The sequence below is a fragment of the Sarcophilus harrisii genome, chromosome 4 (assembly GCF_902635505.1).
Source record: "Sarcophilus harrisii chromosome 4, mSarHar1.11, whole genome shotgun sequence".
NCBI classification, from domain to species: domain Eukaryota; kingdom Metazoa; phylum Chordata; class Mammalia; order Dasyuromorphia; family Dasyuridae; genus Sarcophilus; species Sarcophilus harrisii.
This window is the reverse complement of record NC_045429.1, coordinates 29,620,235-29,632,667: the sequence shown is the minus strand read 5'-3', so window position 1 is coordinate 29,632,667 and position 12,433 is coordinate 29,620,235. Positions and strand designations below refer to the sequence as shown.

The 12,433-nt window shown below is 47.0% G+C and overlaps 2 protein-coding genes across 2 annotated transcripts in view; one reads left to right on the top strand and one right to left on the bottom strand.

Annotated features, from left to right (window-relative positions):
- EIF2B3 (eukaryotic translation initiation factor 2B subunit gamma) overlaps positions 1–11,268 on the bottom strand; it is a 74,218-nt gene extending 62,950 nt beyond the window's left edge. The window contains exons 1-3 of the mRNA XM_003767183.4: positions 11,116–11,268; positions 4,862–5,018; positions 2,718–2,860 (exon numbers count right to left, since the gene is read on the bottom strand). Of these exons, the coding sequence (XP_003767231.1) occupies positions 2,718–2,860; positions 4,862–5,018; positions 11,116–11,139 (324 nt within the window). The 5' untranslated portion in view covers positions 11,140–11,268. The remainder of the gene's footprint in view (positions 1–2,717; positions 2,861–4,861; positions 5,019–11,115) is intronic.
- On the top strand, positions 11,157–12,177 carry LOC116423571 (serine/arginine repetitive matrix protein 1-like). The gene is made up of 2 exons (XM_031968557.1): positions 11,157–11,170; positions 11,223–12,177. The coding sequence occupies exons 1-2, from the start codon at positions 11,157–11,159 to the stop codon at positions 12,175–12,177; spliced, it is 969 nt and encodes a 322-aa protein (XP_031824417.1).
- Positions 12,178–12,433: the final 256 nt, after the last annotated feature.

The following is a 12,433-nucleotide window of genomic DNA, read 5'->3' as shown; positions in this document are numbered from 1 at the left end:
ACCTGCATTTTTGATTTCCTTCACAGGCTAATAATACACTATTTCAAAGGCCAATTCTTTTTGTACAGCAAAATAACTATTAGGACATGTATGCTTATATTGTATTTAATTTATACTTTAACATACTTAACATGTATTGGTTAACCTGCCATCGGGGGGAGGGGATGGGGAAAGGAGGGGGAAAATTGGAACAAAAGGTTTGGCAATTGTCAATGCTGTAAAATTACCCATGTATATAGAAAGAATAAAAAAAATAATTTTTTTTTTTTTTTAAAAACGCTAATTATTTCCAAAAGTAGAACAAGTTGTCTATTAGTTAGGAGAACCTGAAGGAAGGAAGAGCACCTGTCTGCTCCCCTCCCCCCCAATTTCTTCTTTTTTAAATATTTCACAAAATTAGCAAAGGAAGGGAATACATTAAACTCCCCGGTGCTTGGCTCTGAAAAAGCTATTTCTAGAGAACATTTCCTAATCCCTTTTTAAAAAGGAGTCGCATGGTATCACATCTACCTAGGATGGAACAGCTCTAAGTGTATGTGGGGGGGAGGGGAGGGTCTAAAGCAGGACCGAGCTAAGCAAGAAAAGAGACAGGTGACATTGTTGTCCAAAGATGATGACTTTCAGGTGAGAATCAGAAAGACAAGGGAACAAAGACTTGTATGGTCAGTGAAGCAGTCAAATGAAAAACAACCCTAGTGGTCAAGGATAGTTCAGGAGGGCCAAGACACAGAGGAAGAGGTCAAGGAGCAAAGGTCACAGTAAGAGGAAAAAGGTTCCTGTAAAGGAGAGAGAGGAAAAGGGAAAGGGCAGGGAACCCCAGACAGAAGGAAGCACTTCTCATGTGGCTGGAGATTTAATTCCAGGAAGGGAGGAGATCTGAGGTGAGACTCTGGGCTGGCCAGAGGGGCGGAAGTAAAGGCAGAGGAGGGGAGTCAACCCAAATGCTGAAGTCCTGAAAGCTGATGAGAGAATAGGGAGCAAGATGGAGACCCTAAGTGGTCCTGAAGTTATTGACAAAGGGGTCTCTTCCAGAGCTCCCTGACCCCCACCTTACAGACTAGCATAGGGGCAGAGACCCCTTTAGCATCCTGTCTGGGGAAACCTCATGTTGGTGATGAGGAGAGAAGTTACAGCTATCTAGCTATGGGCATCATCTGCATAGAGACGGTAACTGAGCTGATGAGATCACTAAGATAGGAATGGACTCCAGAAAAAGACCAGGTCCCTGATAACAACCTTCATTCCCAAAGAGACTGGAGTCCATGGTCTTGGGAGCTGATGTCTACAGGTTAATCTCCAAGTTGTACAAGGTGACTGGGCGACAGTACAGGACAGCTCTGTCAGAACAAGATAATTCTACAGGGTCAGTTTGTTCCTCACTGAAGCCCACTCAGAAACTGGGTTGCTACCAGGGACACAAATTTTTTCTGAAGTCAGTTCACCCCATCAATAGTAAACTCAAATAGTAACTGATCCCAGGGAGCAAACTGACTTAGAAAGCCACAAATTAACATTATCTGGGATATACTGTGGTTGGTTAGACTGGGAGGACCTTGCAAGCTTCAAAAGCTCCCAAGCACATTGGAATTCCCATCATTTCACCATTGTCGAGTCACCTGTCCTGGGTGGCAGCAGCTGAGTGGAGTTTCTACATTGGAAGCCAACAGACTAGACCTTGACTACCCATGTTTGAAAGAAACCTAAGCATCCCCACAAATGAGAGAAAACGCAACCAAGCAAATGTGTTGCCCCTTCGCCATACAGCATCTCTAAGCCCGGGTCCACTTTCCTCAGTACTAGGTATGTGCTTGCGGAGGAGTAGAACACAGACTTCTGGGGGGATGTTTTCATTCCAACTTTTCTTACTGTACCACCTTAGTAAATATATCCTTTTCTAAAAGCGACTTACAAGGATTTTCAACTAATCATCTTGAAGAGAAGCACGCTGGTGGAGGTCAAGAAGACATCATCAAAGAGTCACTCTCAATTCCTGGAGAATACTCCTAAACTTGAGGTTTGTCTGTGAGACTGGGAGATGGTATAAGGACCATCAACATTTCCTCAGACTAGACCGAGCAAGTTATGGCCATTGTTGGTCTTCAAGCAAACAATGCCCAAGGATACCCCTAATTTTCAATTAGAAGTCATGGAAACACACCAGAAAGATGAGTGAGGATGCTTCTTTACAACTCGGACTAATCCCTCTAGCTAACCAAAAAGTCTCAGCACCTGTGTCTAAGGACTGAACTTGAAACAAAAAATGGGAACATACAGAGGCAAACTTCAGCTCAATCAGAGGCTGCCTCAAAAGGGGAAGACTCAGAAAGAAAGAACAGAAAAGATGTTGGCTAGAAGCTGCACATTTTCTCAGAATTCTACTCTACTGGCTGACCTAAAAATCCAGTGATCAATTTGTGAAAAACCATGTGTGATGCAAACCATGGTCAGCTTTCCCATTGACTCTTTCTTCCCCTACACATAAAACACTGACTAACTACTCTCTAACAGAGTTCACTTCTGGTGCTTGTGGTGCAAGCTAAAAACTCCTTGACCTTCCAGGCTTTCTTGTCCATGAGACAGAAGGCCCTCTTGGTCACCAGCAAAATCATTCACAAGGTCAGCAGCAGCAGGATTTCAGACTTACCAGGCAGAAACTATTCTTAAAAGACTGTATACGGCAGAGTGAGAATGAATGTTAAAGAAAAAAGGTCTCCTACCTTAATTTTCTGAGAAATATGGCGCAGGGAGTCGGCTGTCCCCATGTCGGCCTCATCCGTGATACACACCACGTCGAGTTTCATCTTGAAATCTGTATACGGCAAACACTTCTGCACATCTTTGGATGTCACCACAATGACCTCTGTCACAAAAAAGAGGAAAAAAAACTAGTCACTTTCTTAACAACAGATAGCTATTTCCCCCAGATTTTAACCCCCTGTAAGGGTCAGTCAGTGGAGTGTGAGAGTATCACTTGGATAAATACCCTAACTTCTCAGCCTACAAACAAGCAGGATAGTTTAAGAGCTATTCAGTTCTCTTTGTCATTCTGCACTGGACAAACACCGACGAACATGAAATTTCCATAAGCAAAGAAGCAGAAAGGCCTGGCTGCAAAGCCACCATCTGCATTAGGCCCAGAGGACATCTGTCAGAACCCTATTCATAGGTCCAGAGCAGCAATCCCACTCGTCGGTATCTTGAAAAGCCACTTTCTCATCCCTAGAGATGGCTATCAGAGGAAGCACCTTCTGACAGAGAGGGGAGGACCTCAGGGCAGAAGACAACATATAAGTTTGCCCCTGGTCAGTGCCAGGATCTGTTTTGTTTGTTTATGCTCATATGTTGGGATTCCCTGTGCAGCCCCTCCTCTCCTCCCCACTTCCCCCAGTGTTGAAGGAATGAGAAGAAGAGAAAAAAGCAATCTGGGTTAGTAAATTTAATGTTTTTTTTAAAGTTGCAAATGACTGCTCTAAGATTCATCCTATGAAGAAAGCAGCGCTCTGGAAGATTCTGCCCTGGCTCTTCCCACACCCCTCAGTAACTGCCCTGGTCCTTTACATGCAGCACCCTGGCCGCTGGTCTCCAGGCTTCCCAGGTCCCTGAGGAAGAAGCCACAGCAGCTCCCACTCTCCCTTTGACCTCTGGTCACTTCTCCCTCCTTGAGCCTTCAACCTCATTCCCTCTGGCTTCGGGCAGGGCCCTCTCCTAATGACAGAACTGACTGAAAGTGCTTCCCTTAGAGTTCCATCTCACAGACTCTCCCTGGAGGAGCCAGCATTCCACTTGGGACAGCTGGGAGGAAGGGAAGTCTTCTCTGAAGCTTCACTTTGACTCTGTATAGTTCCCCAAGTACTAGGGGCCTTTGGGGGCCACAAATAGGTGACACCCCATGTATATGACAACCCCTCAAATCCCTGAAGAACTGCCACATCTTTCCTATGTCTCTTCTTTTCTCCACAACTCCCATCATCATCTGGCCAGAACCCATGCTGGTCAGTGAACCCTGGCACTCTCCAGCCCGCCCATGAGAGCTCAGTCTGACCAGGGCGAGCACAAAGGGATTATTATCCCCTATTACTAGTATAAGGAGGGTGAATGCCAGCATGCAATTACGCATGGAGAGCTCATCTCAGAGCCAGGAAGACCTGGGTTCAAATCCTGTCTCTGATAGTCTGGGCCAGAGTCCTGAGCTGCTCACTAAGGTGGAGACACAACAATCCTTCAAGGTGGGTGCTGTTATTCCCACTGTATAGCTGAATAAACTGAGGCAGGCAGAGATGACGTGCCTAGAGTTACACACAGGTGGTAATCATCATCATAATACTAGTAAAAGCAGCTGATATTTAAAGAATGCTTATGCTGCACTAAGTGCTTTACAATCATGATTTCATTTGATACTCAGGATAACTCTGTGAGGTTATTACTTTCATTTTACAGATGAAGGAACCAAGTCAGAGAGATAAAGTGACTTGGATAGTCCCCAAGCAAACAAGAGCCTCAGGCCAGACTTGAACCAGGACCGCCCGTCCTGACTCCAGGCTCTCATCACTGCACGGCCCAGCTGCTTCTGAACAATGGCCTCACTTGAGGGGCCGCTCATCCTCGTCAGCAAGAAGTTGGAAACTCCACTCCTCAAACTTTGATTTGTGCCCGGACTCCTAAGCTTGTGGCTGTCTGAGCATCCGACCAGAAGACAGCAGGGCACTTCATGGCTTCCCTCAGAGGCCTCCAACAGGCCCTTCCTGAAGCTCTGAGCTGGCCTCCCTGCCTGTGACTCAGCTGCCTCTGAAGCTGCCTCCATGCTTGCCAGCCCTTCGTAAATCTGACAAATTACAGGGCCCAAAGCATCCCGCCAGCTCACCTTCAAATCCGACACGCTCCAGCAAGTTCAGCGGGTACCAGATCAAAGGCTTATTGCCCACAGGGAGAAGGGGTTTGGGAACACTGGAGGTCAAGTCTGTCATCCGGGATCCCCCTCCCGCAGCCATCACCACCGCCTGGAACTCCATGTTTCCAACCTGAAAATACAAAGAGGGAGCCCATCAGCAGGGTCCGTTTGTGATGAAAATACAGTTTTCCTTTCAGCCATCTGTGAGCTCTACCATCAGTAAGTGCCACCAGAAACTCAGTGTGAGAAATAGCGAAAAGTTTCATAGGATTCTTTGGGCTTTAAAGTTTCATTCAACTTATTGTGTATCTAATTTATATTTTAATATATTTAACATCTACTGGTCATCCTGCTATCTGGGGGAGGGGGTCAGGGGTAAGAGGTGAAAAATTGGAACAAGAGGTTTGGCAATTGTTAATGCTGTAAAGTTACCCATACATATAACCTGTAAATAAAAGGCTATTAAATAAATAATAAAAAAAAAGAAAAGAAAAAGAAAAAAAGAAAGAACTTCCTAATAATTCTAGTAGTAAATAAACTAAAATGGTTACCACATGAAAAAAAATAAAATAAAATAAAGTTTCATTCAGAAGTCTAAGAAGGTCAGGGCTGCAATCCTGTCTCTGCTGGACAACTAGGACCAGTCCCTTAACCTCCAAAATCCTCACCTTCCACTCCCTCGATTCACTTATTTCAAATGACCTCAAATGGCCAGACTCAAAGATGGCCAGAGTCTTGATTTGCCATCACCCACATGGTACCACTTCCACAGTCACGAATTCTGAAATTCCACCTCCTATGCCTTACATCTCCAAACCTTCAACCTCACAATTCCTTTTTTTTTTTTTGTAAATAGTATTTTATTTTTTATTTTATTTTTTCCAATCACACATAAACATAGTTTTCAACATTCATTTTTTATAAGATTTTTCTCCCTTCCTCTTTTTCTTCTCCCCCACTCCCAAGAGGGCAAACAATCTGATATAGGTTGCACATCAGCAGCTATGGAAACATATTTCCATATTAGCCATGCTGCAAAATAAACAGAACAAAAGGGAAAAGTCACTCACACACACAAAGTGAAAATGGCATGCTTCATTCTGTATTCAGACCTCATCATTCTTTCTCTGGAAGCGGACAGCATTTTCCATCATGAGTCTCAACCACATAGTCCCTTCCCCATCTTGACCCTTTGTAGAACTAGTTCCACAATACCCTGGGCTTTTATCTTAATTCTTTGCCCCATTATTCTGCCAAAGATCTTCCTTGCCAAACCCCAATCCTGGATCACTCACTTTCTGTTGACTTTCATCCTTAACATTTGTTATTGAACACAAATCATAAAGCTGTGTTTATTGGGTCCAATACATATATTTGTTATATAACCTCAAATGGGCCCTCCTTGCTGCTCGGTAATTCTATCATCTCTCTCAACTCAACTCATTCTCCCACTCTCCACGGCAGCTCTTCCAAGTCTTCTAATCCCTCCTCAAACATTCCATGGCTCCCCTTTCCCCCCACTCTCTCAGCTGAGAAATCTGCCTGTTTCACAAGAAAAACCAAGCCATCTGCCATGAGTTCCCTCTTCTCCTCTCTTCGTTTCATTCAAATTCCTCCTAGCACATAAAGAGGTGGTTTCACTCCTGGACAAGGTAAATACGTATGGGTGATCCCCTTCCCTTTCTATCCCTTCCTTCTCCAGCAGACTGCCCGCCTGTCATCCTCATTCTCTTACTGATCACTGATTTCTCCCAGTCTCCGAGATGCTCCCTTATTGCCCACAAATACACCCATCTCCCCCAACCTCAAAACCCTCCATATCTGATCCATCCATCCTTGCTAACTATTGTCCCCTCTTTGCTACATTTCTTGAGAAGGCTGTCTACAACAGGTGCCTCCACTTCCTCTCATTCCCTTCTTTACTCTGTAGTCTGTTTCCCAACTTTATCATTCAACAGAAACTGCTTTGCCTAATAGGCATCAAAGAGGTCTAATAGCCTTTTCATTTTCACATGTGTATAAAACTTGTTTTTAGCATTTTCTTTTTAAATTTTGAGTTTCAGATTCTCTCCCTCTTTCCCATCTTTTCCCCAATCACTGAGAACAATATATCAATTATACAAATGAAATCATGCAAAATGTATTCCCATATTACCCATGGCACAAAACAAAGAAAAAAAAGTAAAATTATACTTCATTGTGCACTTGGAGATCATATTCTCTCTCTGAAGACAGACAGCATTTTTTATCATGATTCTTTTGAAATTGTCTTGGATCGCTGTATTAAGCAGAGTAGCCAAGATTTTCACATTTGGTCATCATTACAGCACTACTGTTACTGTGTATAGTTTCTTCACATTACATTAGTTCATATGGATCTTGACATGTTTTTATGAAATCACTCCCCTCCTTGCCATTTCTTAGAATATTCCATCACCATCACACCATATATTCAGCCATTCCCTCATTAGAGAATCAATTCTTGATATTCAATCCTTTTCTACCACAAAAAGAGATGCTATAAATATTTTTATACATTATAGGTCCTCCTTTTTTCTTTTCTTTCCTTTGAGATACAGTAGTAGTGGGTATAGCCGCTATGCATTTGTCATTTCTGGTGATAAGAGTGAGATAGGCAAATTAAAACAGTTCTGAGATGCTTTCTTTTTAATTTAGAGCATTTTTTTCCCATATGACTACAATTTTGATTTCTTCTGAAAACTGCTTGTTCATATCCTTTAATAATTTATCAATTGGGGAATGGCTTACTTTTTAAAAATTTGACTCAGTTCCTTATATGTTTGAGAAATGAGGCCTTAATGAAATTTACTGTGAAAATTTTTTACATTATTTCACTGTCTATAGTACTTTCTAGAAAAATGTAGTTTCCCTGATTAGGTCTTTTAATTAGGTCTGTTTCTGTTTTGATTTGTCTGAGATCATGATTGCTATCCCTGCCTTTTTACTTCAGCTGAAGCATATTAAATTCTATTACAGCCCTTTACTGTGTGACTTTCTGTTTCAAGTGTGTCTCTTGTACACAACATGTTCTTGTATTTGCTTCCAATTTATGGGTTGGCTCATCCCATTCACATTCATGGTGATTACATTTCCCTGCATTCTATTTTCTTCTATTTATCCTTTCCCTCTTCAAAAATTTTGCTTCTTTGACAAAGAGACCTAATTCAGTTTCAATTGATCAATGATGGACAGAAGCAGCTACACCCAAAGAAAGAACACTGGGAAATGAATGTAAACTGTTTGCATTTTTGTTTTTCTTCCCAGGTTATTTTTACCTTCTGAATCCAATTCTCCCTGTGCAACAAGAGAACTGTTTGGTTCTGCACACATATATTGTATCTAGGATATACTGCGACATATTCAACATATACAGGACTGCTTGACATCTAGGGGAGGGGGTGGAGGGAGAGGGGGAAAAATCGGAACAGAAGTGAGTGCAAGGGATAATGTAAAAAATTATCCTGGCATGGGTTCTGTCAATAAAAAGTTATTATAATAAAAAAAAAAAGAAAGAAAGAAAAATAAAAAAATAAAAACAAAGCAAAACAGAATTTCAAGGGAAAAAAAAAAGTTTCGCTTCTGACTGCCTCCTTTAATCCATTCTTCCTTTTATCATCTCCTCATCCCTTATTTCCCTTTCCCTCTTATTTCTCTATTAGCTAATAAAGATGTCTGTCTTTGAAATAATTCTGATGAGTAAGGTTCAAGCATTGCATCCCACACCAGTCCACAGCTATAAAAGCTCTTCCTTGCAAGCCCCTTTTATGTGAGAAAAATTTCTCCATTCCAGCTTTCCCTTGCTCTTTTTCCCAAGGTAACCCTTTGTCTTATTCCTGAATTTTTTTTGGAGATCATCCCAACATAATTAATTAACAACCATGTCCTTGGTCTTTAGAATTAGGAGGTGATTATTGGATTTTTTGAATTTCTATTTTATTCTCTGGATTTAAGAAATCAAGGCAGTTTTCCTTGATAATTTTTTGAAATATGTTATCTAGCTTTTTTTTTTTTTTTTTTTTACCTTTTGAGTTGTTCAATAATCTTATCTCTTTGATCTCTTTTCCCCACCATTTTTCCAATGAAGCATTTTACTTTTTTTTTTTTTTTACATTCTTTTAATTTTGTTTTGTTTCCTGAAGTCTTGGGGAGCCATTAGCTTCCACTTGCCCAATTCTAATTTTTAAGAAATTACTTCTTTCAATGAATCTTTGTCTCTCTTTTTCAATTTGGCCAATTCTGCTTTTAAAGTTCTTTTCTTCAGCGACTTTTTATGCCTCTTTTACTATTAGGCCAATTCTGTTTTTTAAAAGTATTTTTCCCTAGAGTATTTGTGCTCTTTTATCTTCATACTTTTCTCGCATCATTCTCATTTCTTTTCCCAGTTTTTCCTCTACCACACTTATCTAGTTCTTCTAATTCTTCCAGTGATTCTTGTTGGCCTTAAGTTAGATTAGCTGTTTGTTTTTTGTTTTTTTTGAAACTTTGTAGCTAGTTTCAGAGTCTTCTTTGGAGAATATATCTTGGTTTATGTTGCTCTTCCCTACCATCGTAGTCGTTTTTGAGGGTTAAGTTCTTTTCTTCTTGTTTGCTCATTTCCCCAGCCAATTTCTTCACTTTGAAACATACATTAAAGATGAGTTGTGTTCACCTGGGGGTGAGGAGCCACTCATCACCTTAAGCCTGGGCTACTGTTGCAATAGTCTGATGGGTTTCCCTGCCACATCCCCCATTCCAGTCCATCCTCTACTCGGGCACCAAACCGATCTTCCCAAAGACAAGTCTAAGTGTGTCACACAAACATGCGCCTCTTCAATAAACTCCCGTGGCTCCCTGTCACCTCCCAGATCAAAGGATAAAATGCTGTCTGGCTTTTAAAGCCCTTCATGATCTGCCCCATCCTCCCGAGTTTGCTCACAGCTTCCATCGCCCCCTCCCTCTCCTATAGCAACACTGGCCTCTCGGCCGCTTCTCTCACAAGATTTCTCTCCCAAAGCTCTGCATTCCCCCTGGCACCCCCACACCTGGAGTGCTCTGCCTTCTGGCTCCCGGCTTCCTTCAAATCTCTGCTAAAATGCCACTTTTCCTGTAATTTCAGGCTTTGCCCCAAGATTAACTCCCGTTAACAGAAGCCCCACAAAGGTCCCTCCACGCCGATTTAAGCCGTAAGCAGCCAAGAAATCCTGGGCGCCAAGGGGAGGTTCCCTTGGGAGGCGGGCAGGATGCGGTGTCCCTCCGAGGGCAGCCCAGCTCTCAGTCCCTGCTTCTCCGCAAGACCCGCAAGGCTGGGGCGGGCAGACACCCCCCGGCCGGGACTGAAACCAGGGAGAGGCCGGGACAACCAAACCCACTCGTGCTACGTCCGCGTGATCGCCAGCTCTGAGACCCTGGGGCTTTCACACTGACCCTGCCTCCCCAGAGACCCTCCTTACAACGGATCCGCCTTCCGGGTCAGAGACCCCGGGAGTCCCACGGACGGACCCTCCCTCAGGTCAGAGACCCCGGGAGCCCCACGGACGGACCCTCTTCCAGGTCGAAGCCCCCGGGAGCCCCACGGACGGACCCTCCTCCAGGTCGAAGCCCCCGGGAGCCCCACGGACGGACCTCCCCCCAGGTCAGAGACCCCGGGACCCCCACGGACGGACCGTCCCCCCAGGTCAGAGATGCTAGGGCTCACTACATACGGACCCTCCCTCCAGGTCAGAGCCCCCGGGAGCCCCACGGACGGACCTTCCCCCAGGTCGGAGACCCCGGGTCCCACGGACGGACCCTCCCCCAGGTCAGGACCCGGGACCCCACCGGACGGACCGTCCCCCAGGTCAGAGACCCCGGGAGTCCCACGGACGGACCCTCCCTCCAGGTCAGAGCCCCCGGGAGTCCCACGGACGGACCCTTTTCCAGGTCGAAGCCCCCGGGAGCCCCACGGACGGACTCTCCTCCAGGTCGAAGCCCCCGGGAGCCCCACGGACGGACCCTCCCTCAGGTCAGAGCCCCCGGGACCCCCACGGACGGACCCTCCCCCCAGGTCAGAGATGCTAGGGCTCACTACATACGGACCCTCCCTCCAGGTCAGAGCCCCCGGGAGCCCCACGGACGGACCTTCCCCCAGGTCGGAGACCCCGAGGCTTCCTGCGTGCGGACCCTGCCCCCCCGCTCAGAGACCCCGGGCTCTCACACACAGACGCCCCCCGCGCTCGCCCAAGCCTTACCTCGGCTCCACTGCTCAGTCGCATGCCAGACTGACAGCCCAATGGCGACCACGCGGTACTGCGCTTGCGCAGAGATGTCCGCACACATCAATCGGCTGGGGGCGGAGCCAAGACCCAGGACCAAGCAGAACTAAACGAGCGCCGAGCAAGCATCCTCCGAGCTCGGAGACGCGAGGAGAGACGGAGGCGGCGGAGGGCGGCCTGCAGGGCGGCGAGCTCCCCGCCTCCGGAGCAGCGGGGCAGGTAAGCGGGGCAGAGCCGGCTCCCCGGGGGGAGCAGCCGCTGGCCCGGGGAGCTCACGAGTTCCGCAGGGCGCAGCGGCCCCCTCCCTCCCGCTGCCTGCCCCCTCCGCCCCCTCCCTCCCGCTGCCTGCCCCCCCCTCCCCCTCCCGGGGGCCGGTCCTGGGAAGCCCAGTCCCCCCCCCCCACCCTCGGGGCAGCCGCCCTGCTCGCCGCCCTGCTGGTGCTGCAGAGGAGACCCTGGGAAGGGGGAGGGCTTCGGGCCGGCCCGGAGGAGGAGGAGGAGAGGGAGGAGGCGGGGGAGGGGCAGCCAGAGGGGGGTTTCTTCCCCCTTCTCCTGCGGCCTTCACCCGCTCCGCGCCGCGCACAGGAGGCCAGGACCTCCCATCCCCCATCCCGCCCCTGGCTTCCGGAGCAGCCCCCTAAGCCACGCAGCAAGCACGGTGTGACACACCGGGCCGGCACTCGGCCGCTGCCCTGGTGTAAGCAAGGCTACGGAAGCGCCAAACATCACCAGGAGTTGACCGATTTCTCCGCCAGGGGGCAACACGTCCAATCCCCCAGCCCTCCTGTCTATCCAGCCCGGGTCTCCCACATGCTGCAGTCCTCCCCCTGCCCACCAGAGGGCCCTAAATGCCGGTCCTGCGGCTCCCCAGGCGGAGGTTTCCTAGCAACTAGAAGCCATCTCCATCCTGCTCATTCCTTCTCCATCTGGCCAGTGGGGGGCCCTTGTCCGCCCTCTCCTGGGGGCCGCGCGCCCTCTCGCCCTCTCGGCGGGGCAGAGCTCCCCAGGATCCGCCCCGATTCTGCCTGGGATCCATGACCTCGGTCAGGACTTCACCGTCAGCCTTCTGGAGCTGTGACTGCCAAGTCTTAGTCTCTCAAAGTTGTTTTTCTCCACAAAGTCGTCAGCAAATCACTTCTCTGCTTCTGCTCACTTCCCTCTGGCTCCATCTATACACGTCCTTCTAGGCTTCTCTGAAAGCCTCACTATCTCATGGCAAAACCATACTCGTTCATATACCACAACTTTTTCCTCTGTTCCCTAAGTGATAGGCGGCCCCTCAGTGTCCAGGTTT